At 55.8% G+C, this 23,690-nt stretch overlaps 4 protein-coding genes across 10 annotated transcripts in view; 2 read left to right on the forward strand and 2 right to left on the reverse strand.

Annotated features, from left to right (window-relative positions):
* The first annotated feature begins 7,193 nt into the window (after positions 1-7,193).
* On the forward strand, positions 7,194-16,717 carry GFAP (glial fibrillary acidic protein). Of its 2 annotated transcripts, XM_058703230.1 has the most exons (10): positions 7,194-7,682; positions 8,688-8,748; positions 8,942-9,037; positions 9,757-9,918; positions 11,107-11,232; positions 11,473-11,693; positions 12,265-12,308; positions 12,661-12,780; positions 14,405-14,490; positions 15,134-16,717. In XM_058703230.1, exons 1-10 carry the CDS (start codon positions 7,222-7,224, stop codon positions 15,173-15,175), a joined length of 1,419 nt encoding a protein of 472 aa, XP_058559213.1. In that variant the 5' UTR covers positions 7,194-7,221; the 3' UTR covers positions 15,176-16,717. The 2 variants fall into 2 exon arrangements, with proteins under 2 accessions (XP_058559213.1, XP_058559212.1); XM_058703229.1 differs by lacking the exon at positions 12,661-12,780 and having other exon boundaries at positions 7,196-7,682.
* Positions 16,718-17,438: 721 nt separating this feature from the next.
* On the reverse strand, positions 17,439-19,447 carry FAM187A (family with sequence similarity 187 member A). Its single transcript, XM_058703231.1, has one exon. The coding sequence runs from the start codon at positions 18,717-18,719 to the stop codon at positions 17,478-17,480; it is 1,242 nt and encodes a 413-aa protein (XP_058559214.1). The 5' UTR covers positions 18,720-19,447; the 3' UTR covers positions 17,439-17,477.
* Positions 19,448-19,563: 116 nt separating this feature from the next.
* CCDC103 (coiled-coil domain containing 103) lies at positions 19,564-23,324 on the reverse strand. 6 transcript variants are annotated; one of them, XM_058703237.1, is made up of 4 exons: positions 23,233-23,324; positions 21,647-21,798; positions 20,880-21,012; positions 19,564-20,180 (listed from the first exon to the last, which is right to left on the reverse strand). In XM_058703237.1, the coding sequence occupies exons 2-4, from the start codon at positions 21,787-21,789 to the stop codon at positions 19,719-19,721; spliced, it is 738 nt and encodes a 245-aa protein (XP_058559220.1). In that variant the 5' UTR covers positions 21,790-21,798; positions 23,233-23,324; the 3' UTR covers positions 19,564-19,718. The 6 variants fall into 6 exon arrangements, with proteins under 6 accessions (XP_058559220.1, XP_058559217.1, XP_058559219.1 ...); XM_058703234.1 differs by having other exon boundaries at positions 21,647-21,792; positions 23,233-23,319; XM_058703236.1 differs by having other exon boundaries at positions 23,189-23,317.
* Positions 23,325-23,444: 120 nt separating this feature from the next.
* EFTUD2 (elongation factor Tu GTP binding domain containing 2) overlaps positions 23,445-23,690 on the forward strand; it is a 40,032-nt gene continuing 39,786 nt past the window's right edge. Inside the window, exon 1 of the mRNA XM_058702953.1 lies at positions 23,445-23,667. The gene's annotated coding sequence lies outside the window, so the exon portion shown is untranslated. The remainder of the gene's footprint in view (positions 23,668-23,690) is intronic.

The raw sequence follows: 23,690 nt of genomic DNA on the forward strand, positions 1-23,690 counted from the left end.
GCGTTCCCCACTGCCTCCTTCGGCAGCCTGAGGTCTGGGCCTAAGGGTGAGCTCTGCTGCTTACTCCGTGGCCCCATCCCCCACCAAGGGCCTCTGCTCCTGAGTGGGTGAAGAAAGCATCCCACGTACAGGCCTGCACCATCCTTCTGCGGCCTTGGGCAGAGGTTGCTAAGAGTCCTGCTGTCAGGGAGCATGTGTAGCGGCCCCAGGTCTCAGGTGAGGCTCAAGGCTCAAGGCTAAGCCCCGACCGCTTGAACCCAGTACAATCTTCCTCCAGCTCCAAAAGCCCCACTCTCAACCCTATTCGTGGCTTTCCTTTCCACTCATTTGGGTTGTGATGGTTCAACACAGGTTCACCTCTGTCTCTCCAGGAAGATGTGGCTGGCTGAATGAATTAATAGTGTAAATAAAATTATAGGAGTCTGTGTTTAACTTGCTTCTCAAAACAAACATGTTAAAGGTGTTTAGCACATTTTGAGTAGCATGTAAATAATGCTGCTAATTTCCATTGAGTCCTCGCCGTTCTGGGGGAGCAGCCTCCCCCTCTACCTGGTGAGCCCTGCCCCACTCAGTTTGGACTCCTATTTGGAGGAATGGAGACAAGAACACAGAAGAGGCGCCCTGGGTCCTGCCCGGCTGCAGGCATCTCACAAAACTTTGCGACCTTATGAGGTATAATGAGGAAAGAGACTCAAGGTTAACAAAATGTGCCCAGGGTTAGACAGCAAGTGGCAGGGCCAGGATTCGGACCAGGGTCTGGTTCTTCGCATAACACCAAGCTGTTTGCCTTTAGAAGTGAACCGGCATTTCTTTCTGCGTGCCTGGGGTTCCCGCCTCTCCAATTAGTCTTAATGAGTTTTTTCCCCCCATGCTCCATGATTCCCACAGAAGCAGTCACAGCTCCACATCTGTAGCCCCCAGCGGCCTGGCGTGGTGCCTTGACCTTAGGAGACCTGGCTGAGTGCTGTTGGATTCAAATGGAATAACTTGCGCATTTCCTGGGGCCCTCACATATATTCATCTCATTTGATGGTCACCATCACCCTTGCAAGCACCGGGGCAGCAGGCACAGGACAAGGCGGCTGGTAACGAGGGCCAGAAGGGCAAGCCTCACACAACAGGGTCCATCGCACGAGGCAGAATCTGCCTAGGCTGGGGGCAGCCCGCAAGAGGAAGAGGTCACTCTTGACAAGGATGTTCTGCAACCGGCCATTCGCTCAGCAAACATTTGTGGCTCCATGGTGCAAGATATGCTCTCGGGTGACCCATTAAATGTACAAAGACTCTGCCAATGGAGTTAAGCACGTGTGGCTCCTGCCCTCAATCACAGGAGGTCGGGCTGGGAGTGCTCGCTGTACGGTGTCCCGCTGGCCAGGAGGCAGCCTGGCTGGTCCCAGCTTTGCAGGGAGCTGGCCAGGGCTGAGGGGGCAGCGAGCTGACAGCCAGCTCCCAGCTGACCTCCGTGGGTGGCGATGAGGCTCTGAGATTGGATTGTTCTTACATAAAGAGAGTCATCCTGGAGACACGGCAATCAATGCCCCCCCCGCCACATCCACTGCAGGCCCAGCCTGATCTAAGGCCCTTCTTCCTGCTTCACCTGGCCTCTCTCACCTTGGGGTTCTGGGCAGAGCCCCTCACTCCACTTCTGGGAGTTTAGAATACTCTCTTCCCAGGCCCTTTGCACCCATCTCCTTGCCCGCCTGAGGCCCCGAAGCTGGTGTCTGGACCCCACACTGGGGTACCAAGTCCTGTCCGATTCAGAGAACCAGGCTCAGTGCCAGGAGCTGCAGACACAGAATAAGACATTGTCCCTTCATGCAGGGAGTCGGGATGGTGCCTGTCCCTTTCACCCGAGTGTAAGCCCAAACCTCCTTCAGTGTTGGGACCTGTCAACAGGAGGGACCCCACTTTTCCCCCTGGGTCCTCCCACCCCCAGCCATCAGCTCAGCCCCCACAGGGGACTTTGTCACCAGAGGGGGTGGGGCATGCTGCTAACTTAGCAGTCCTCCATCTCAGGCCCCTGCTCATCTGTCTCCCAGTTTTCCCGGGAATGTCCCTCTCTGGCTCTTAGCTAAGCTTGGGGGATCCTGGTTCCCAGACAGAATCTAGTTCATGGTTGTCTTCCCCTCCTCCGTGGTTCTTTTGTGAAGAGGGACCTCGGAGGGCTTGGGATGGAGGTTGTAGGGGGAGGAAGCGACCAGAGTCCCCCCCCGCCCCCCAAGGGCCTGGAGACCATGGCTGTATTTTCTAGCTCTCCTTAAGTGTTCCCTTCAACTCGCCTACAGCCTTTCCACCCCTGTTCCCTGGCGCATCCTGTCCATTTGGAGGACCACTGGATTGGAAATAACAGGCTGCCTGCCAGCCCTCTCCTCCCACCAGGGATACATCTGGCCCCTGCCTCTCACCCTCCCAGAGGGACTCAGTCAGGCAGGGAGACAGAGGGGAGCAGGGAGCAGAACAGATCGGGGAAAGCAATTAAAAAGCAGGTCTCAGGGTTAGAGGCTGGAAAGTGGGGGGCAGGCTGAAGCGCCCGGGAGGGTGGGGAGAGGCGGGGAGAGAAAGGGTCCAAGTTTATTAACCCCAGGGCCGCAGCCTGGCCCCTGGGTCTGTGAAGGTGAGTGAGCTGATGCCTCCAACCACGAGCTGACAGCGGCCAGGAAAGAGGAAGGGGAAGGAGTCTGGGGGTTCATTCAGGAGCTGGGCCACTTCCCAGCCACAGGAGTTGGGCACTTCTCACCAGCAGAGCTGGCTTGGCACAGGCTGACAGATGACAGGAGAAGGAACCAGCCGGGGCCTGAGGTAGCCATTCTCCGGCTGAAAGGGGAGACAGTCCCTGCCCTCAAGGAGCTCCTGTCTGACGGTGAACCATGAGCGCTTGCATCAGGGAGCTCCCATCCAAGAAGAGAGGGTGTCCTGAGGGACCATATTGTTAGGGAGACTCCATTCTGATGGAAAGATATAGGTCCTAACATCAGGAAGCCCCTATCCATGGGGCCCCTCTCCTTGGGAAGCCTCAGGCTGAGGTGTAGGAGAGACCCACTCCAATGGGACATGTTGAGACACTAAGATCTTCTCACAGTGGAGCGGGCGACTCTTGATCTGCGGGCCGTGAGTTCGAGCCCCACGTTGGGTGTGGAGCCTACTTGAGAAAGATAAAATAAAATATAAAAACACCAGAGCTTCTCAAGCCAATGGAGTTGTGGGCCTCAAGTCTACGGCTGGGGAAGGGCAAGGATGGAGGGACAGAGCCCCTGGGGGGAGTCAGGGAGTCAGGAAAGCAAGCTGGGAACTGCTACTCCGGGGTAGTCAGAGGTAACTCACACCTGTCTCCTGACAGACCCAAAGCCACACACAACTCGTGGTCTGGGGGCAAATGGTGTTGCCTCCTAGGCTCTCTTCACTGGCTGGTGCCCCCTGTGTCCTCTCCATACTCCCAGGCAACTGTCCTGGGGAGGTACCTATACACTGTCCCTTCCCCACCCCCAGTGGAGCTAACAAGACATGCCAGCGCCCCCTGGAGGACCCAGCTCTCGCCCCTCTACGCCCGCCCCATTGCTAACGTGTAAATAGGTAAAGCACCGGGGACGTGTTATTACATGGAGTCTATGGTTTATAGAGCAGCTGCTGTGTCCGGCTTTCACTGACTTTATCCTCACAGCCACCTTGGAAGTAAGTGCGGCGAGTCCCCATTTTACAGGTGTGGAAATGGAGACTCGGAGAAAGCTCATGAAGTCATCCAAGATCACATAGCCATTGAATGCCCGTGGCCTTGCTCTCCTCTAGAGGGCACTGTCATAGCAGTTAGAAGCAACTCAAGAGAATAAATGGAGTGATCCCTCTGGGTGATACAAATGTGGGTTTTAGAAACTCTACCTACAGCTGTGAGACCCATGTTCTCCCCTCTGCGGCGCCCTGCTGTTTCTTCAACCTGGGCAGCTGCGCAGTGCCATCTAGTGGCCACCAGGGCCTGGTTCCCTTCCTCGGGGTCGGGGCCCACATGGGATGGATGGACTCAGTAGTGGCCAAGGAGTCCACCAGAGAGACCCAAGTTCTCTTCATCCCACCCACACTTGCTGACTGCCATGCTGTGCCAGGCACTGAGAACCGGGCAGGGGCACAAGGAGAGCCAGTGGGCAGCAGTCTAGTGGCTTGAATTAGAAGCTGGCAAATTTAGAAAACGCTAGGCATCTGGTGTGTGGGTTGAGGCCAGGTGTGCTATTGATCTGTCCCAGGAGGCACTTGGGCCCTGTAAGCAGGAGGGCATCCTGGCAGATTCTGACACAGGGGAGGGGCATAAGGGGTGGGAGACCATCTTGTCCCCACCTTGGCTTGAAGTGGGGGCACATCTTGGCTGAAGGCCCTGCAGAGGGACATCCAGGCATCCTCTCTCCAAGGCCTGCAGCTTTCTGCTGTCTATCCAGAAATCAGTCTAGGGATTGGCTTGAGGTTTCGGATGGTGAGGCCCTTAGATTAGGGAGGCAGGAGAGGAGGGGCCGCAGAGATGGGGCCTCAGCCAGGCCAGAAGGATGGGAGTAGTGGGGTATGCCGGGAGCTGCATGTGTTTGAAGCAACTGGGCGGCATAGTGGGATCTAGAACAGAGAGAGGGAGAGAGAGAGGCAGGGCGGGGGACGAGTGTGTGTCTAACAATAAAGCTTGGGCAAATGAATGCATACAGTGGAGAGCCATGCATCTGTTAAGATGATGATGTAGATAAATATTTATTGATATGGAAAGATGTTCACAACATATTGCTGAGTGAAAAAAAAAACAAATTACAAAATAATTTGTACGGCATAAGCCCACTTGTAAAAAAAAAAAAAAAAAGAATTTATAGATGTGGGGGGAAATCTGGTAGTGTTTATTATCTCCAGGTGGCAAAATCACGGCTAATTGAACTTTTTCGTTTTGCTTATCTGTGTTTTCTGATTTTTCCACGATGAATATGTGATATAAAATAATGAAAGTTTGGCAAATGACCACAACCAGCCTGGTTCTTGTGTGGACATCTTCGGATGGTTAAGGGCTGGGCGTGGGGGATGGGTCTAGGGTCAGATGGAGGTTGAAGTTGGAGCGAGAAGCCTGGGTGACACAGGTCCAGGGCAGGTGGCCAAAGCGGGTGAAGGGGGGTCTCCCTCTGCTGCTGCCCAAGTGCTGTGTCACACACCCACAGGTGCGACTCAGTGAGCCTCACTGCCAAGCCCTTCCTGCTCTTGTGACATATTTTCCCTCCAAGATGGCTTTGCACTCCCTTCAACTAGATTTTACTGGAACGGAGAGAGAAGTCTGCACACTGTGACTTGCCCGGCAAGCTGGAAGGACAGCCGCTCCCAGACCCAGAGAGTAGTGGGGATGAGGGTTTGCCTTCAGTCTTGTTCTTCCTGTAATGTCCCCTGACCTTTCCCAGCTCCCCAATCCTCAGCAGGATCAAAAGTCATGGGGCGTCCCCTCCTCAAGATTTCCCTCCCCATGTTACTGCTCAGGTCCAGGATCAGGTGTGGCTGAAGACTTAGGGATCCTCGCCTCCCCTCTCTGTGCTGGGACTCACAGGGGAAACCTCGGCAAGCAGCCCATAATATGCCCGAATGGAGAGCATCTACCCAGTGTGGGGTAAGAGACATTGCCCGGACTGGAGCTCAGGGGTGTGAGCGGGCTCTGGGAGCTGGCGAGGGGGCAGGCAGCCAGGCCTTGTCTACAGAGCTGGAGACCTGGCAGAGCTGGACTGGCCGCCCCCTGCCACCCCAGGGCCTTCTCCTTGTGCCCACTGAATGACTCACCTTGGCACAGACACAATAGTCAGGGGTGGGCACAGAGCCTGCTCCCCGCTGCACCCCAGCCCCCTCAGATGCTTCCGAGAAGCTCTTTGAGCTGGGGGCTTGGGCTGTACTCTGCCTAACAGCCTGGCATCTTGGGATAAAGACAACACAGCCCCCCAGGGGCTGCCCTCTCCGAGTGGCGCCCTGACCAGTGGTGGAAAACAAGGCTCTATTCAGCAAGTGCCCAGGAGAAGGGATCAGAGGCCCAGGCATGGGCATGGGCAGCAGGGGGGTGGGGAGAGGAAGGCTGCCCGCTTCCCAGAAGTCCAAGGACACAGATGAGTGAGGGGCCTGGGTGAGGCTCTGGCCCTGAGGGATCAGAACAGAAGCAGGGGGTGGATCTGAAGCGTCAGGCTATAGGGCACAGGCCCTGGGCTACCTAGTATGGGCCCAGTGGCTCCTGGGTTCCCAAACTGACCCATCCCCAGAGACCTTTCCCATCCTTTCAGCCAGATGCGTGGGAACTCGAAGGAGATAAATCTCCAATGTGAAAGTGAGGTGAGGGGTGGCCAGAGAAACAGGGTGATGTAGGAACAAAGACAGGAGCCGGGACAGCCAGCTCATCCATAACTGCTTTGTGCAGCTGTCAAGGCCGGCTCCGGGCAGGGGTGCATAGAGGCTGAGCAAGGGGGACAGGAGTCCGGTGGGACTGAGGCAGGAGCTTAAGTGTGGCCCAGGGAGAAGGCCAGGGAACGCAGCCTCTGCCTCTCTTGCCCCCTTGGGGCTTCCACATTCCCTCCATCACCCCCCCGCCCCCCCACTGCTAGACAGGGACTTTCACTGACCTTCTAGACAAAGGGCTGGTGTCCAACTCCAGCCCACAGCCCCAGACTTTCAGGGAAAGGGGAGAAAGCAGGAACGTGGGACGCCTGTGTTCCGAGGGGAGGAGTCCAACAGTCTGCTAGGAATGGGGCTAGGCAGGAAACTGTAACTGTAGGCTGCTTCTGGAGGCTGTGGAGGAACTGGGTTTGTTCTTTGCCAAAGTCCCAGCACTTAGCGGCCACTTGAAGCAGGAGTGCTGAGTAGGGAAGGCCTGGGTTATGGGATCTCAGAAGTGGAAAGCAGGTCAGAGGTCATCTGGTCCAGCTCTTTCTTGGCCCACTTTCCCAGAGAAAGGGCCTCCTCACCCAGTGGTCAGGGGCCCAGACCCAGCATCCGGCCCCAGGCACTGCCCACTAGTACCTCTGTCTGTGGCCGGGCTGGGGCTGGCGTGCTCAGGAGGCCCTGCCTCTGGGCACAGTGACCTCGGTGGGGTGAGAAGAGCTCCCCCCATGGCCGAGCTGTCGCCCAGCCCCTCCCCCTCAGGCTATGCCAGGGGGCGTTGCCAGGGGCAGCTTGGGCGGTGCCAGGCCGGCCCACGCCTCCATAAAGCCCTCGCTTCCCAGGAGCGGGCAGAGCTGGGCCAGCATGGAGAGGAGACGGGTCACCTCAGCCGCTCGCCGCTCCTACGTCTCCTCCTCGGAGATGGTGGGGGGAGTCCTGGCCTCCGGCCGCCGTCTGGGGCCGGGCACCCGCCTCTCCCTGGCTCGGATGCCGCTTCCACTCCCGGCCCGGGTGGACTTCTCCCTGGCCGGGGCCCTCAACACCGGCTTCAAGGAGACCCGGGCCAGTGAGCGGGCAGAGATGATGGAGCTCAATGACCGCTTCGCCAGCTACATTGAGAAGGTGCGCTTCCTGGAGCAGCAGAACAAGGCGCTGGCTGCGGAGCTGAACCAGCTGCGGGCCAAGGAGCCCACCAAGCTGGCCGACGTCTACCAGGCTGAGCTGCGGGAGCTAAGGTTTCGGCTCGACCAACTCACCGCCAACAGCGCCCGGCTCGAGGTCGAGAGAGACAATCTGGCGCAGGACCTGGGCACCCTGAGGCAGAAGTGAGGAGGGGGTCCAGGGAGAGGGACCACATGAACAGGGAAGATGCCCCCCGCCAGCTCCAGCAGGAGTGACTGCGGGCCAGCCGGGTCTCGGGCAGGGGGCTCTGCCTCCACGCTCCTCGGCCCCTCTGTTGCCCCACCTCTGGGAGGCGAGGGCCGTCCTCACTCCCCAAGATGACCGGAGGGCCCTGGGGGGGGGGGCCCTAGAGTCTCAGGGACCTGATTCCCAAAGACCTCTTTGCACCTCCCCACTGGGTGGGGAAAGACCCACCCAAAGACCCCTTTGCACCTACCTCCCCACTGGGTGCACTCTCAGCACCTCCCCACTGGGGCAAGTTCTGTGGGAAGAGTCAGGGACCCCACAGGCAGGGTCTCTGCACTTCATTCACGGCAGGGCCTGGTGGCCTTGTGGAGCCCAGGTCCGTACAGAGGAGGAACGGGAAGAGAAGACTGGTGCGCCCTAGGGGGACTGGGCTCTGGGGGAAAGGAGGTAAGGGAGAGAGCAGGAGGCCTGGCTTCAGAACACAGGTGATGCTGCCTGTCACCTGCTTATGACCCTGGTCAGGCCGCTTCAGCTTGCAGAGCTGTGAAGCAGAGATTCTAATAAAACTCATTTCCAAAAGTCAGAGGAAACCCCAGGGACACGGTGTTTTGCTGAGGTGGCAGGGCGTGCGTGTGTGCCCTCAAGTGCAGGAGGATGAGTGTGTTTGTGCATGCGACAGTGAGTGTGCGCCGGCAGAGGGGCCTGTGTGAGCAGGAGCAGGTGCACCAACCTCGATAAGGCACCTCAGTAATGAGTTAAAGCAAAGTCCCTTGTCTGCTCACCCTCCTGGTCAAGGCTCTGTCTAGGACCCTCTGTCCCTCGCTTCTCTTGCCATTCCACTGGTCCTGGGGGTGGGGGGAGGGGGTAGAGGGTCTCTCTGGCAGCCACCTCCAGGGAGACTGGGGCAGGGGTCCAAGATCCTCAGAAGAGCCTGGACCCAGGAATGTGTCCCCTTACCCCAGGCTCCAGGATGAAACCAACCTGAGGCTGGAGGCCGAAAACAACCTGGCCACCTATCGACAGGTCAGGGGGGTGGGAGGGGCAAGGGAGGGGGGTAAGGGGTTGAGGGCAGCTCGCCCAAGCACAGCCCCCAAGCCCAGCCCTCCAGAGCAATGTGCTGCTCTCCCCAGCCACAGAAGGTGGGATCAGACAAGGCGAGGGAGTGGGGAAGAGGAGTCTGGGGTCCCAGCAGCCTTTTGCACCCTCCCTACTCCAGGAGGCAGATGAAGCCACCCTAGCCCGTCTGGATCTGGAGAGGAAGATTGAATCTCTGGAGGAGGAAATCCGGTTTTTGAGGAAGATCCATGAGGAGGTAAGGCCAACACAGAGGTTGAAGCCGACGGAGACAGAGAGGGTGAGATTGAGAAATACACAAAGACAGACAGAACAAAAGTGAGAGAGAGAGAGAGAGAGAGAGAGAGAGAGACAGAGAGACAGAGAGACAGAGAGGCTGAGGGAGACAGAGACAAGAGAGCATCCTCAGCCCTGGTAAGATTCTCACACACTCACCCCACTTGCTGAGAATTATAACAGGCCTTGTCTCTCTCATTTTTTATTTCACTACAGCCCCGTGAGGTAGAAACCCTTCCAGTACTGTCTCCTTCTCACAGAGGAGGAGACCGAAGCCCAGAGAGGTGAAAGAACTTGCTGAGGTCACACAGTCAGTCTCTCTGACATCACCCCCACTGCCACCTGTCTCCATTTAAGTGAAAGCTATTCGTTTTTAAAAGACACCACTGAGTGCTGACTTCAGATTACGGATTAGGAATCCACAACTCTATGGAACCTGGAAACCCACAGGCACACTCTCAGTGCTCCTGCCTGGCCAAACCTGGGAGGACCATGAGGCTCCCAAATGACCCTCTGCCTCACCTAGCCCGTGCCATGCCACTGCCTCTAACTAGGACTGTCCCATTTCCCTTAGCCAATGTCAGGGTCCACGGGGCAGGCAGACAAGGGCATAGCATTGTGGGGAAACCCCAGCTGCGGCCTGGGCCCAAGCCCTGGCATCCCTTCTCTCATCCTGGCCAGGAGGTGCAGGAACTTCAGGAGCAGCTGGCCCGGCAGCAGATCCATGTGGAGATGGACGTGGCCAAGCCAGACCTCACGGCAGCCCTGAGAGAGATCCGCACGCAGTACGAGGCAATGGCGGCCAGCAACATGCATGAGGCAGAGGAGTGGTATCGGTCCAAGGTAGCCCTGACTGTGGGCCAGCCTGCCTCCTCCAGGCAGCCCTCCTGGCTCCATACAAAAGAATGGGGGAATGGGGTGGAGAAGGCTGGGAGAGGATCCTCTTCGGGTGATTGACCATCACCAGAGACGTGAGGTGGCTTCCCCAGGGCCACACAGATGTCATAACTTCCAATAAGTACTTATCATGACTGTTAATTATCATTATTACTGTTCCTGCTACTGTTCTTGCTAGCCAACATTGTTGTGTGCCAGGCCCTGTGCTTTGCAGGCATTATCTTACTCACTATGAAGAAGGTACTATTCTTTGACAGATGAGAGAATTGGGAGTCCAGAGAGGTTAACTAATTTGCCCGAAGTCACACGGTTCCTAAATGGTACAACTGGGTGTCTAACCCTAGCCATTGCCCTTGGGAGCCTTCATTCTTGATGCCTCTGCTGTGTCCTGGGTTACTGAGCATCCACTGCCTGTCAGCACCGCCCAGGACACAGAGACATGTTCGACCAGGGAGATGTGATGTGCACCCAAATATGGTGTCTAGAGAGAACACTGCTGGGCAGAGTTTATATGCGGGTGGGTGGATATTGTTGAAGGGAGGGCATTTGGGCTCGGCAAGACTGGCAGCCTAAGGACCTGAAGAGAAGAGGGAAGGGGCTTTCTGAGTGCAAGAAAGCACGGAGGGGCAGTGGCCCGGGGATGCTAGCCCAGGGTCCAAGCTGAGGAGTATCAGTGGCAGAAGCCAGTGATGGTTCTGGGCAGGTCAAGGCCTGATGGAGCCATGAGAGCTTCACTCCAAGTTGGGGGGAGAGAGGGCTATTAGAACCCGGGGTTCTGCTCACCAGAACCCCCTGTCCATAGCAGAGGAGGACAGGGTTCAGGCTCCTGGATAGAGCTGCCAACCCAGGAGATTCTGGATTCTGTGGCAAATACCATCTGTTCAGTCATCCCCTGCCCAAGCACTGTGCTCAGTGAGGGAGACCTACAGGGCGTTGTGTGCCCTCCCTCCCTGGGTCTCCGTCTATGGGAATAATCCCACCCAGAGCCAAAGTCCTGGGGGAGACGTGGACACCAAGCCTAGGGTCCTGCCCATCTCCCTGATTTCCCAGAGACCATGCCTTCCCACCCGCCCAGACGTGCGCCCCAGACGTGCAGCCCAGCTGCGCCTCCGCTTAGGATCCTCTCCCCACTAGTTTGCAGACCTGACCGACGCCGCAGCCCGCAACGCTGAGCTGCTCCGCCAGGCCAAGCACGAGGCCAACGACTACCGGCGCCAGCTACAGGCCTTGACCTGCGACCTGGAGTCCTTGCGAGGCACAGTGAGCGCGGGGCCTCAGCGGGTGTGGGCAAGCCGGAGGGGGGACCTGCAACCCTTGCAGCCTTGCAGCCTGGAGAGAAGGGCCCAGGGCGGGCACCAGGACTGAGGGCTGGGGCTCTGAAAAGTTACTTGGCCGGGGGGGGGGGGGGGGGGGGGCGGCAGAGGCAGGGCAGGGGTCCTGGTTGAGATGGGTGGGGGTGGTGTGACTCTACCCCGAGGCACCAGCCCGCTCCACCCACAGAACGAGTCCTTGGAGAGGCAGATGCGGGAGCAGGATGAGCGCCACGCGCGGGAGGCGGCAAGTTACCAGGAGGCACTGACCCGGCTGGAGGAGGAGGGGCAGAGCCTCAAAGATGAGATGGCACGGCATCTGCAGGAGTACCAGGACCTGCTGAACGTCAAGCTGGCCCTGGACATCGAGATCGCCACCTACAGGAAGCTGCTGGAGGGCGAGGAGAACCGGTGAGCCCTAGGGAGTCAATCCTCCCTGCTGCCCCTCCCTGGTCTCTCCTTGCTCCTTTCAGAGACTGCCTTATACAGCCTGCGTCCAGCCCCTCCTATCCCCGTACCCAGCACAGTGCTGGCCTAACACAGTTATATTCCATAAATGTTTGGTGAATGAATGAATGAATGGATTCAATTCACTCCATGAGATCCCAGGGCAAGGACTTGGGTCACCCCCCAAACTAAAAGGCTCGCTCCCCACCCTCCCAATGAAGACTGAACTTCTTTTCCCTCAACTGACCTCTTTTGCCTCCTCGGAACTTTCTTCGCCACTTCCTCCTCCCTTCTGCCATCTTCTGGGCCTGCACTGTCCTTCCAAAAGACATGTTCCCCTCCCAGACAATACCCCAGCCCCCTGCAGACTCTTGCAGCCCCAGAGAGCATGTTGGCTGCTGGGGAAAGCCAGGGGATGGGCTCAGCCTTTCCTGGCAAGGAGAAGGGCCTCAGGCTGTCACGATAACCCCGGATGTGGACCTGACCTGGGGATGACCTTGGGCAGCCCAGTCACTCTTCTTTTGTTGTCTTTCAGCATCACTATTCCCGTGCAGACCTTCTCCAACCTGCAGATCCGAGGTCAGTAGAGCAGGGCCCTGTGGGCAGGGTGTTGGATTCCCGCTTCCTGCCCCGTGTGGGCTGCTGCTCTGGCGTGGGGCCAAGGACCAGGGCAAAGGGGCCCAGGGGGCCTTCATAATTCACCACAGAGCTTTCAGCCAGAACACAGTATCCCAGGGCATTCCAGGTGGGGCCCGCAGCTGCTCCTGTCCTGCTCTGCCCTGTGTCCTGCTCCCTAACCCTGCGCCCCATCCTATAGCAGAACCGGGTGAAGTTCTCAACCTCTGTCCTATCCGCAGATCCCTGAGCAAGCTCTGCCCATCTCAGTGTTTTATGTTTATGTTTTTGTTTTTTTAACTGCTTGTCACTACAGGGGGCAAAAGCACCAAAGAAGGGGAAAGTCACAAGGTCACAAGACATCTCAAAAGGCTCACAATACAAGTTATACCAATACAGGCTCACCAGATTGTAAATGGAGCCCCGCCGGCTCTCGGTTAGCAGCCTGCCTCTCAGACACAGTGCTTTTCTCAGCTTGTCGGGGAACGAGCCTCACCAAGCCCATTTTCCCTGCCCTCTCGGGCTTCCTCCTCCCAGGTTTTCCCCTAAAGGGCCAAGCTTCTGTCATTTTCCCAGCAACCTCAGTGCCCAGCCCAGGACCTGGCACAGAGTAAATGTAGGTTAAACTAGCAGAGCTGGCTGGTGTTCAAAGTGATATGTCCTCTGGTGCTCAGATGAGATGCTCTGGGGCCTCTGAACAAACGCCAGTCTCTGCCTTTCCTCTTCCCCATCATCGGGAGGCCCCTAGGGTCTTGCTGTGCCCAATGGCCAGGTTCTCTGCTTGATTCGTCTGTCCCCAAGGCTCCATGGCTCAGCTCAGTGCTGATTCAGCCCAAAGGATCATTTCCCCCTGGACTTCTGCTCTCGTAGTGGATAAAGTTTTATGCTCCCTGCTCTTAATTTTAAATATTAGTGTGACATGTTACATTTTCCTCTCTGGGGGGGTGGAGGGGGACCTAAATGACTTCTTACTTGTAAGTGGCCCTCAAATGATTCTTGTCTAAGGAAAAAAAAATCTTCTGTTCCACAAATTTAGGAACACTAGATATGTGTATCCCCCAGGGCTTAGTTCAGTATCAGAAGTTTAACCAGGCAGAGTGGGTCGTCGAGGTAATATTGCCAGGTGCCAAACAGTAAAGGGTCAGTAGGGCCCAGAGAATTGGCAGAGGGAAGAAGAAGAGGGGAACAGGAACAGGAAAGGGACCCACAATTATTGAGCACTAATAACATGCTAGTCACTTAACATACATTATTTCAGTTAAAGGACTCCTCATTCCCACCTAGAGAAGTAGACCCCATCATCCCCATTTTGCAGATCAGGAAACTGAGGCTGGAAGAGGTAAATTAACTTGCCCACAGTCTTGTGGCTGAGCTGGGACTTGAGGTCTGGCCTGCCTGATTTCAAAGCTCATGTGCTCCTTCCTTGGCACAGTGCTGGGTGGTCAGAAAGCCAGGTGCCAGGTGACGGCTTGCAGAGGGACTGAAATGCAGCCAGGCCAGGAAAGTGAGCAGAGCACTGGATGGAGCAGCCAGGCCTTGCTTAGCACCATGGGGACTTTGGGGGTCTTCATCCCCTTTGAAAAAGCCTAGGCCCGGGGCACCTGGGTGGCTCAGTCAGTTGAGCGTCCCACTCTTGATTTCAGCTCAGGTAATGATCCCAGGGTCATGGGATCAACCTCCGCATTGGGCTCCACACTGAGCGTGGAGCCTACCTTGCATTTCTCTCTCTCTCTCTCTCTCTCTCTCTCCCCCTCTGCCCCTCTCCCTGGCTTGCGCTCTCTCCTCCTCTCTCTAAAATAAAAATAATATTTGAGGAGCGCACCTGTTGGGATGAGCACGGGGTGTTGTATGGAAACCAATTTGACAATAAATTTCATATTAAAAAATAATAACATAAAATTAAAAAAAATAATAATGAAGGATCCTAGGCCCTCTCTGCCTGGTTGGGATAGACTTTCATACTCAATCCTCATGATTGTAGGTTTCATAGAGAAGTTGGGGGTGGGGGAAAATGTCTAGTGACCCAAGAGCCCACAGGCCTCTTGTCCCCATGTCTGCAGAAACCAGCCTGGACACCAAGTCCGTGTCAGAAGGCCACCTTAAGAGGAACATTGTGGTAAAGACCGTGGAGATGCGGGATGGCGAGGTAAGGAGGGCAGACCTGAGATTCTGGCCCCATCAGGCTCTGGCTGCCTCCAGGAATTTTCGAAGCCAGGCTTTGGAAAAAAGCCTGAACTGGCACAGAGAAGGTTCTCAATCACTCGGAAAAGCTTCCCAGGGAGGCTCTGGAAGAGGGGAAGGAACCTGGATGTAATTCAGTTCCCTATCCCTTCCACTGGCAGTTCTAGGGAGCCTGGGTGCCTAGGCACTGACGGGTCTTCCCCCGTCTCACCCTGACTCAGATGCCCCCAGCACCAGGCCTGGGGGAGAGAAGAAGAAAATTAAAGTTAGCAGTTTTCACTCCCATCTTTCAGTTTCCAGCTTGATAAAAGGAACCCGCCAAAGGAAAGGGAAGAGGGGATTTGGCATAACCGCCTTGCCATCACGCCAGCAACAGTACTGGCTAATCTTACCATACCAGGCCACCATGTGCCAGGCATGGTGCTAAGTGCTTCCAGGTGTTACCTCATTTCCTGACAACTGCATGGGAGAATTCTGGTTCCCAGCATAGAAAAGAAAGACCCAGGAAAGCTGGGGACTTGTCTAAGGTCACATAGCGTAGCGGTAGTGGGCCTGATGTCTGTGTGGGCCCCTAACTAATGTGCTGTGCGCTTCTCTGTCCCCTGCAGGTCATTAAAGAGTCCAAGCAGGAGCACAAGGATGTGATGTGAGGCAGGACCCCCAAGGTGGCCCCTACCCCATAGTGTGAGAGGCCTGAGCAGGAGATGGGATTGCTGTCCCCGTCTCTGATAGCTGATTTCCCCAGACCCGAGTTCCCACCCACCCCAGCTGTTCCCCTCATCCCTCGGTCTCTAAGCCAGCTCGCTGCCCTAAGCTCTGTCAGTACTAGGCCTGCACCCCTGCCCCCTGCACCCAGTAACTCCAACTAACAAGGCACTCACCCCAAAGGGTGAGCAGCTTGGGTTAGAACTAGGAGGAAGGAGAGAAGGGGGGGAAGGTAGGGGCCCCAATAAATCACCTGGATTTCCCTACTCCCCGTTGTCACGGCAACTGTTGGCAGAGCCAGAAGTCCCTGAGGGTACCTGGGAAGTGGGCCTTTGAGTGTCCTCAGGCTGCTGGAGAAAAAGGAGACCCTGGGACAGGAAAGGGAAATCCCCACGGAGGTTTCTTCTTCTAGACTGACCCTGAGCAGTCTGAGAGTGGGTGGGGCCATCCTGCCACCTGGAGTAATCACCAAACAGAGTACCTGGCCTGCCCAGATCCCAGAAGGGCCTCCTGGGTGATGATTCAAGTGTCTCAGTCCCACTGAGCTGCCACGTGGGCACCCTGTCGGCATGCCATGGGCATGTGGGAGCTTGATTCTCAGGACTTGGGGGATCTATAGTGTAAGTGGAGAGGGAAGGGGTGCTGAGAAGGAGTAGAGGGGAGCTGCTTGACCTCTAGGTTGGGTACAGAGAGGTCAAGCCCAGGAGTCCTCCCTCCATAATGCTGGAGGGGAGGCAGGTGGAGATGGTGGAGGCCATGGGGATGATGCTAGACATCAGAGATGGGGGTTGTGGATGGCCAGTTACACTTGGCCTCTGGGTTGTGGGAATCAAGGAAGTGACTCATCCTCTTGAAAATGCTGAAATAAGAGAGAGGGGGGCTGCTGGCCCCGGGGGCAGGGCACACCTTGTCCCAGTTCTAAAGGCTCCTTTCTTGCTGCATAATCCCTCCACCCAACCTCTAAGCCAACGCTGCTGCCGCCTCCAGACCCCAGCAAAGGCTGCTGAGTGAAGCCACTGCCACATATCTGACATTCTCCACCCTCCAGTGACCCACTGCTTTTCCCTAACCCAAGCGCCTTTTATCAAATACAAAATGTATCCCCATATTGTAGGTAGCACCCTATTTTATAATTTAGAAAATGGGAGGCATGAGCAGAGTAAAGGCTCTGGTTTGTGTTCCTGCAGTCTGGAGGTGGGGCAGTGCAGGGCAGACACTTCCACCCAGAGCACCTGCACCGCGCCATGGGAAGATTGGGGTTGGGGTGGGCAGGCACAGGACTCTCTGTGCCCGGAAATAGGGCTGAGAGGGCCTGCTCCAGGGTCCCCCTCACCCCGTTAAGGCCAGAGAAGTGAGAGTCCCTCCCTTTTTCTACAACCTGGTGCCCTTTCCCCCTCCCTCCCAGCCACCCACTGTTGCTAACCTTCAACCTTGAGGGCACCATGCAGCCTTTAGTCACTGAAGTAAATAAAGACATTTGCTATGTCCTTCCCGGGAGTGGACTCTGATCTGTTCAGGAGAGGCTGGGGCTGGGGGAGGGGGCAGGAAGTAGCCTCGGACAAGATTCAAGTTGCTTCTTATTACTGATCATCTTGAGACCCCAAACCCCATTTGTGGCAGCAGCCACAGGACAAATCCCACCTCCAATCCTGCTCCACATGGCAGCCCTGGTGCCCTTCCCCCCTCCCCCCTCCATCCCTCTACCCCTCTTCTCACCCAGCCCCCAGTCCTGAGAAAGCCCTAACTTTGACCTCCACTTTCCTCCTGCATTTTTCCCCATTCTAGTTTTTACCTTTATTCCTAAACCTGACATTTCTACCTGCCAGTCTGGGGTCAAGGTTGAGGAGGAAGGGAAAGAGGACAGGTACTAGGCTCCCTTTTCCTCTCCCTGCTGCCCCCAATTCAACCCACTGGGCAATCCTCGAAGGCAAGAAAATAAAGCACCTCAAACACAATGCCAACATCAAAAAGGCTGTTTGATAAATATTACGTTCACTTCTTCCTTCTCTGAGCATGATGTCAGAAGACGTGCACTCTGGCCACTTCTGTACCGGCCTCAGTCCCCTGTCTCCTACCTGCCTCAGGCTTCCCCACTTGCCAAGGAGCAGGTTGTAACTAACAGATTTATCCACACCCCCCACCCCTTGCCACACGTCCCAGCCCAGGATGCCCACCCAGAGGCATCCGGTATCATTTAACAGACACATCTGAGCAAAACTGGTCTTCAGAGCTGGGGAAGAGGGGGGCCTAGGGGGAGAAGTTGGGACAACAGCGAAATAAGTAACAGCAGCAACGACAGAGGTGAATGGCCACAAAGACTACCGTGATGAACAGGTAGCCTATCAGGGTCAGTTCCACGGCGGAGCGAGTCTCAGGGTCCGAGAATGAGGGCCGGTAGCGGCCTTGAGACGTGACACCCAGTCGGAACCCAGCGACCTGCACCCCCTGCCGCCAGCAATAGTAGATGCCCCGGTCACTTAGCTGGGTGAAGCGGATGTGGAGATGGTTGCCATGGTCGATGAACACCCTCATGGACCTGTTGACGCCCTTCAGGTACTGCGTTCGGTAGAGGTACTGGCGGTCCTTGTCCCAGGCCACGGCGTGCTCCGGCCGGGCCCCGGGACAGGAGATGATGAGTCCGTGGCCCAGCCTCTGCTGGTGGAACTGAATGGGCACCTGAGGCACCCAGGGCCGGCTGCCCACTTTGGACACGTAACTGAAGATGGCCATCACGCCCTGCTGGGTCGTCTTCTTCTCACAGGGCACCACGCAGCTCTGAACCAGTAGCTCGGGCGTGTGCTCCCTGGCCGTGGCCCGAAGCTTCCAGGGCACGGCCTGCGAGCCACAGGACACCACATCGGGCAGCGTCTTCTGGTAGCGTGGGGAGAGATCTGGGCTCCTCAAGTAGCAGAGGCCAATGCGCCACTGCTCCCCACGGACCCCACAGCGGTCGCAGGGGGTCCACTCCCAGAAGGCGGTGAAGATGTGGAGGCTCCCACGGTGCTCGTCTGCAAAGGGCTCCTGGCCCAGGTCCTTGAAGGTGGCCACCATTCCCTCACCGCTCTGGATGTCCACATCATAGGCATAGAAGTAGTCCCCCTTGCGGGTGCCACAAAAATACAAGCCCGAGTCCTCGGGCTGGGCCCGGAAAACCAACAGGCTGAACATGCGGATGCTGAAGCGGACCAGCATGTCACTGCCCACGCGCGCCTGGGTTTCCTCGGTCAGCACCCGCCCATCGAAGTCTGTCAGCACTTTGGTGTGGCTGCTCCCTAGGTGCTTTTGATAGTACCAGACTACAGCAGACACCTCCTCAGGCTTGCAGCGGCAGGGAAGCTCAAAGCTCATGTCTGCCAGGTAGGCTGCGTTGTCAAATATCAGAAAAGCGGGGCAGGGGGTCCTCTGAAAGATGTCCTCCTTCTCCACGATTTCAAAGGCCTGGAGACTCCCCCACACCCACAGGAGCACCGTGGTGTGGGCCAGGTTCATGCCTGCAGGAGGCAATGGTCAGAGGGGGCAGGGCAAAACCAAGGCACTGAAGGTCTGGGCTTCTAGAAATCACTGCCAGGGTGAGAAAGGATTGGGCAGCCAGGAAGAGAAGCAAGAGTCTGCAGAGAAAGTGGCCAAAGGCCAGGCAATTTATTCCTAGCTGATGTACAGGATGCCCTTCTCCTGTTCCAGATAGGATCGTGAGGGAAAACCATTCTAGAACCTGGCCCTCTCCCCATTCTAGAACGCTGGCACTCACTCAGGAATGGGTCAGGGGAAACCAGAATGAGAAGTGCTAGAACAGGAAAATCTCTGCCTTCCTGCTCTAGGCCCTGCCTGGGTGCTTGGTGGAAAGGTTTTCTCTTTGGTTAATCCAGGAGTTGAGGAAAACCCACCCGCCTGCACATCTGGCCAGATGTGCAGCCTAGGAGGCTGGCCAGACCTAACCTGATTGCTTGGGGCTTTCCCAGGCCCAACCTGCACAGGAACTCAGTCCCTGAGGAAAATACCTTACTTCAAAGGAGGTAGCCTTTGATTATTTGTCGATTAAATGTCCAATCATTTATTGGGGTATTCTTGTTAAGAGCTATGGAGATCAGTGTTTGTTTACCACAGAAGATTAATGATTTTGGTTTTTCCTTTTTTTTTTTTTTTTTTTTTTTCAGTGGAGGCTTTAACTGGTATAGCCAGCATCTGGTTGGGCCCACACTCATCTCTCATGGCCATGGGCTAGAGGTTTGGCAGAGGAAGGGTGGGAAGCAAAACTCTTTCAAGTTCTTAGGCCCTTGACCATCCTGCTGATCTACATAGTTCAGAATACTGAGCCACCAAGGGGCTGGAAAAGTCAGGAAGATTCGATTCTTTTATTTGCTCTGAAAATTCCAAGCTGAGAAGGAAATCAGGTGTGGGCTTCTCATTACAGTCCTGCAGAGCCCCCAGGACAACAAGCAGAAAAAGCCTCCAGTGACCACTGGGGGGCTCTGGAGGCAACCGGTCGGGTCAATCCACCTGGTACACCCCCAGCAACTCTTGCAAGAGCCTTTCCTCCTCCTGGATCTCACCAGGCAGCTCCTCCAGACCCCGCTCCTCCTCCTGGCCGAGCCCCTCCTCCTCCTCTGTGGGCCTGAGAGTACTCATGGCCCGCAGCTTCTGAAACAGGCCTCTGCAGGCCTCTCTCTCCACCTGGCTCAGCAGGCTCAGGTTCAGGGTGAAGCGCCCGGTGCTGGCCAGGCTGCGCAGGATCCCTAGCACCACCAACCGGTCGGTTGGCCTCACGTGTTCGGCCAGTGCCACCAGCAGCTCCCCTAGAAGTCCGAACCCCACGTCCATCCGGAAGAGGTGACCCAGCTTTGGACCTCCGAGCTGCAGCAGGGCCTGGTAGCGCTCTGGCCCACTCCGCAGGTGTCGCCGCCAAGCACGGTAGAACTCTGCGGAGGTCTTGGGCTGGAGAAGTGTTTTCTCCTGGATCACAAGGAAGGAAAGGAAGTCCAGAGTTCGCCCAGCTGCTCTGCGACACTGAGACAGTGACAGTGAGGGGAGACTGTGGATTTTCATCTTAGCTCTAGTGTTGCTCTCTGAGCACTGGGTAGGCTGTGGTCCCTGTAGGCTTGGTTTTCAGATGAGGGAACTGGGAATGGGACAGGGAGGGAGGCTCCCAAGGAACCCGGCCATGATTTGAGAATCTCATTTGTACCGGGATGTTCCCACTGATGAATGCGGACATAGCCCTGCTCTATGAGAGTAAGTCAGGCTTTACTCTGAGCAGGGCAGAGGGATGATGGAAACCTCAGAAAGAGAGAAAGGAATTCAAGGTGACTGTTAAGAATCTGACAGGCTGGGCCTGTCTCCCAGCAGTGCCACAGGATCATTATACTAGCTACCGTATAACCTGGGAGCAGAACAACTCCAGTCTCATCTGGGAGCGCAAGTCAAAGGACTAGTCGTGGAGGAGGCCTGCCCGGCCCACCTTTCCGACTTGTTCCACCCAGTTTGACTCACCCTCACCATCTGCTGGTTGCTTTTCTTTCTGGGATTGGAGGCAGAAACCTGCCTCTGTTGGTTTAACATGAGAAATAAGGAAGAAGTATGGGTGGTAAGGAGACAGGATTAGAGGTTTGGGCAGAGAATCCTACTGGGCTGAAGAGGCTGGGCCTCACCCACCTGGGAGATTTCAGTGGCCTCCTCCTGGGAGGTCCCTCTCTGAGTAGTGTGACAGTTCCAGGGCACAGTCCTCTTTCCTCCTATCTTGTCTTTCCGCTCCAGTGGCTTCAGATGTGATGCAAGGACAATACCCCTGTGGGCAAAAGCCAGAGACTGGAGGACGGACTTAATGCTATCTGTGGATGTGAAGTGGCTAGACTTTGCATAATAGAGACTAAACCTATCAACAAGCCAATATGACAATAATAATAGCAGCAACAATAGCTGACAGCTTTTGAGCACCTCCCATGTGCCAGGCACTGTGCTCAAAATCTTACATGTAATTATTTATTTAATCATAACAATAGTTACTCTCTCTTACAGATGAGGGATGGAAGCTCAGAGAGGTTAAATAACTTGCACAAGATCAGATACATAGCAGAAGGTAGGGTCAGGACTGAGCCCAGAATTGTCTGACTTCAAAACACATGCTCTTATCCACACTTGTCCACATAGTAACAGGACCTGAGAAAAACAGCATTTTTTTTTAAATTTTTTTTTTTTCAACATTTTATTTTTGGGACAGAGAGAGACAGAGCATGAACGGGGGAGGGGCAGAGAGAGAGGGAGACACAGAATCGGAAACAGGCTCCAGGCTCCGAGCCATCAGCCCAGAGCCTGACGCGGGGCTCGAACTCACGGACCGCGAGATCGTGACCTGGCTGAAGTCGGACGCTTAACCGACTGCGCCACCCAGGCGCCCCTGAGAAAAACAGCATTAAGCGAACCTGAACTCCTCATAGGAAGCCACCTTCTGTTCCACTGCCCGGAACTTGGCAGCATTCTCCCGTTTGTATTTCTCATCAGCAGCGAGTGCAGCCTGCAGCTCTTTCTCCAAAGCCTTGAAATCAATGATGTTGTTCCTTTCCATGATCTGTTTCTAGGAAGGCAGAGGAAATGGACATCATGGAGGGTCAATATCAGGGAGGAGGATGTGTCTGCATTCTTTGCCAGCCTACAAAATCCCAAAGTACTCTGGATATCTTTCCACTTATCTGGCGTTACAAAAACATCCAGGGCCCCTGAGTGGCTCAGTCAGTTGAGTGTCTGACTCTTGATTTCGGCTCAAGTCATGATCCTGCAGTCGTGCGTTTGATCCCCGAGTTGGGCTCTTTGCTGAACGTGGAGCCTGCTTGGAATTCTCTCTCTCTCTCTCTCTCTCTCTCTCTCTCTCTCCCTCCCTCCCCCTCACGCATGCTCTCTCTCTCAAAAAAATCTAATTCTCTACAGGGGGAGCGGAGTTGCAGTGAGAACTTGCTTAAGACTTGTCACGGAAAGTACAGAGTACTGACTTTCAGTTTAGAGCCCTGTCTTTAGAAATTTTTTTCTTAATGTTTGTTTATTTTTGAGAGGAAGAGAGAGACAGAGTGTGTGGGGGGGGAGGGGCAGAGAGAAAGGGAGATATAGAATCTGAAGCAGACTCCAGGCTCCAAGCTGTCAGCACATACCCGGACGTGGGGCTTGAACTCACAAACAATGGGATCATGACCTGAGCCTAAGTTGGACGCTTAACCCACTGAGCCACCCAGGCGCCCCTGGAGCCTTGTCTTAATTTTGTTCTCTGCCTCTAAAAATATTTTAATTTTGGTGCTTCTACTGAAGAGACATTTGGGTCTCAGGATTCAGTCCCTTCACCATTCCATATGGGCTCACTCTATAGTGAGGTGCCATGACAGAGGACCTCCCACAGAAGCAGAACTACCGTTAACTATACTCTTGAGCCCAGGGATAAAATTTCACCCATCATTAAATGTTTTTAATGGGGAATGATACTTTCCACCCAAACCAGATGCAATGACTGAGCAGGAAATGAAGCAGAAGTGGCAGAGGAAGGGGCTCTATGATCCCAGTTCCCAAATCCCTCCGTCCAGAACAGGGCTGGAGCACAGGTCCCTAGATACTTGAGCAACCTCTTCAGTTCTGCCACTGTACTTCTGCAACCTCTGCTTATATGTGAGGCTGATTGATCCGTTCTACAGAAAAATCATCTACATGGGTTCTAGTCCGGGCTCTGGCATTTACTTGCTGAGACCTCTCTGAACCTCAAACTTTTGCCGCTTTGTGCCAGACTTTGTGGCGAAGCCATCACCAACAGCCCTAGGGCAGGGAAGCAGGAGGTCTGGACCAACCCCTTAGCCCTTCCGCTCCACCCCAGCGTGGGTAAGCTGAACACCTAGAAGGGGTCTGGGCAGGCGAGGAACTGAACTCAGGTGTCCTGGCGCCTGTCCAGTTCTGAGCCCTCCCCAATCATTGAAAGAGAACAAACTAACTCTTCCGCTCCCCCGCCCCTGCCCACCACCCCAGGAGCTCAGGCCTTGGTTTCCTCGCTTTCTTTGGGAATCCCCAGATACACTCGAACAGCACAGCTCAACGTGGACCACGCCCAGCAGCTGTAGTTGCTCAGCAACTGCGCCTACAGCCTGGCCACGTGATCGTCCCGAAGGCCCCCACCCCCACCCCCCACCCTTTCAGGGTGTCTTCAAGGCGCCTGATCAGATTCCTGCCTCCTCAGGCCTCAGTCTCTTTGAAGCAGCCCACATCTTGGTTTGGGGACCCACGACGCCAGCTCCTCGGTTCCTGGGTCCGCGGCTGGCATTCCTCCCAGCCGGCCCTCAGGCAAAGGACTGTCCCCGGAGCAGAAACGCGTCTGCGGGGTCCTTCCGAACGGCGGACGCAGCGGTGCGGCGGCGTGGGGCGGAAGCGCGGTCTCCGGCAGCGGACTAGGAGCATTTGGCTGGGAGAGCGGCAGGTGAGCTGGCGCGGGGTCAGCGT

Source organism: Neofelis nebulosa, chromosome 16 (assembly GCF_028018385.1).
Source record: "Neofelis nebulosa isolate mNeoNeb1 chromosome 16, mNeoNeb1.pri, whole genome shotgun sequence".
NCBI lineage: Eukaryota > Metazoa > Chordata > Mammalia > Carnivora > Felidae > Neofelis > Neofelis nebulosa.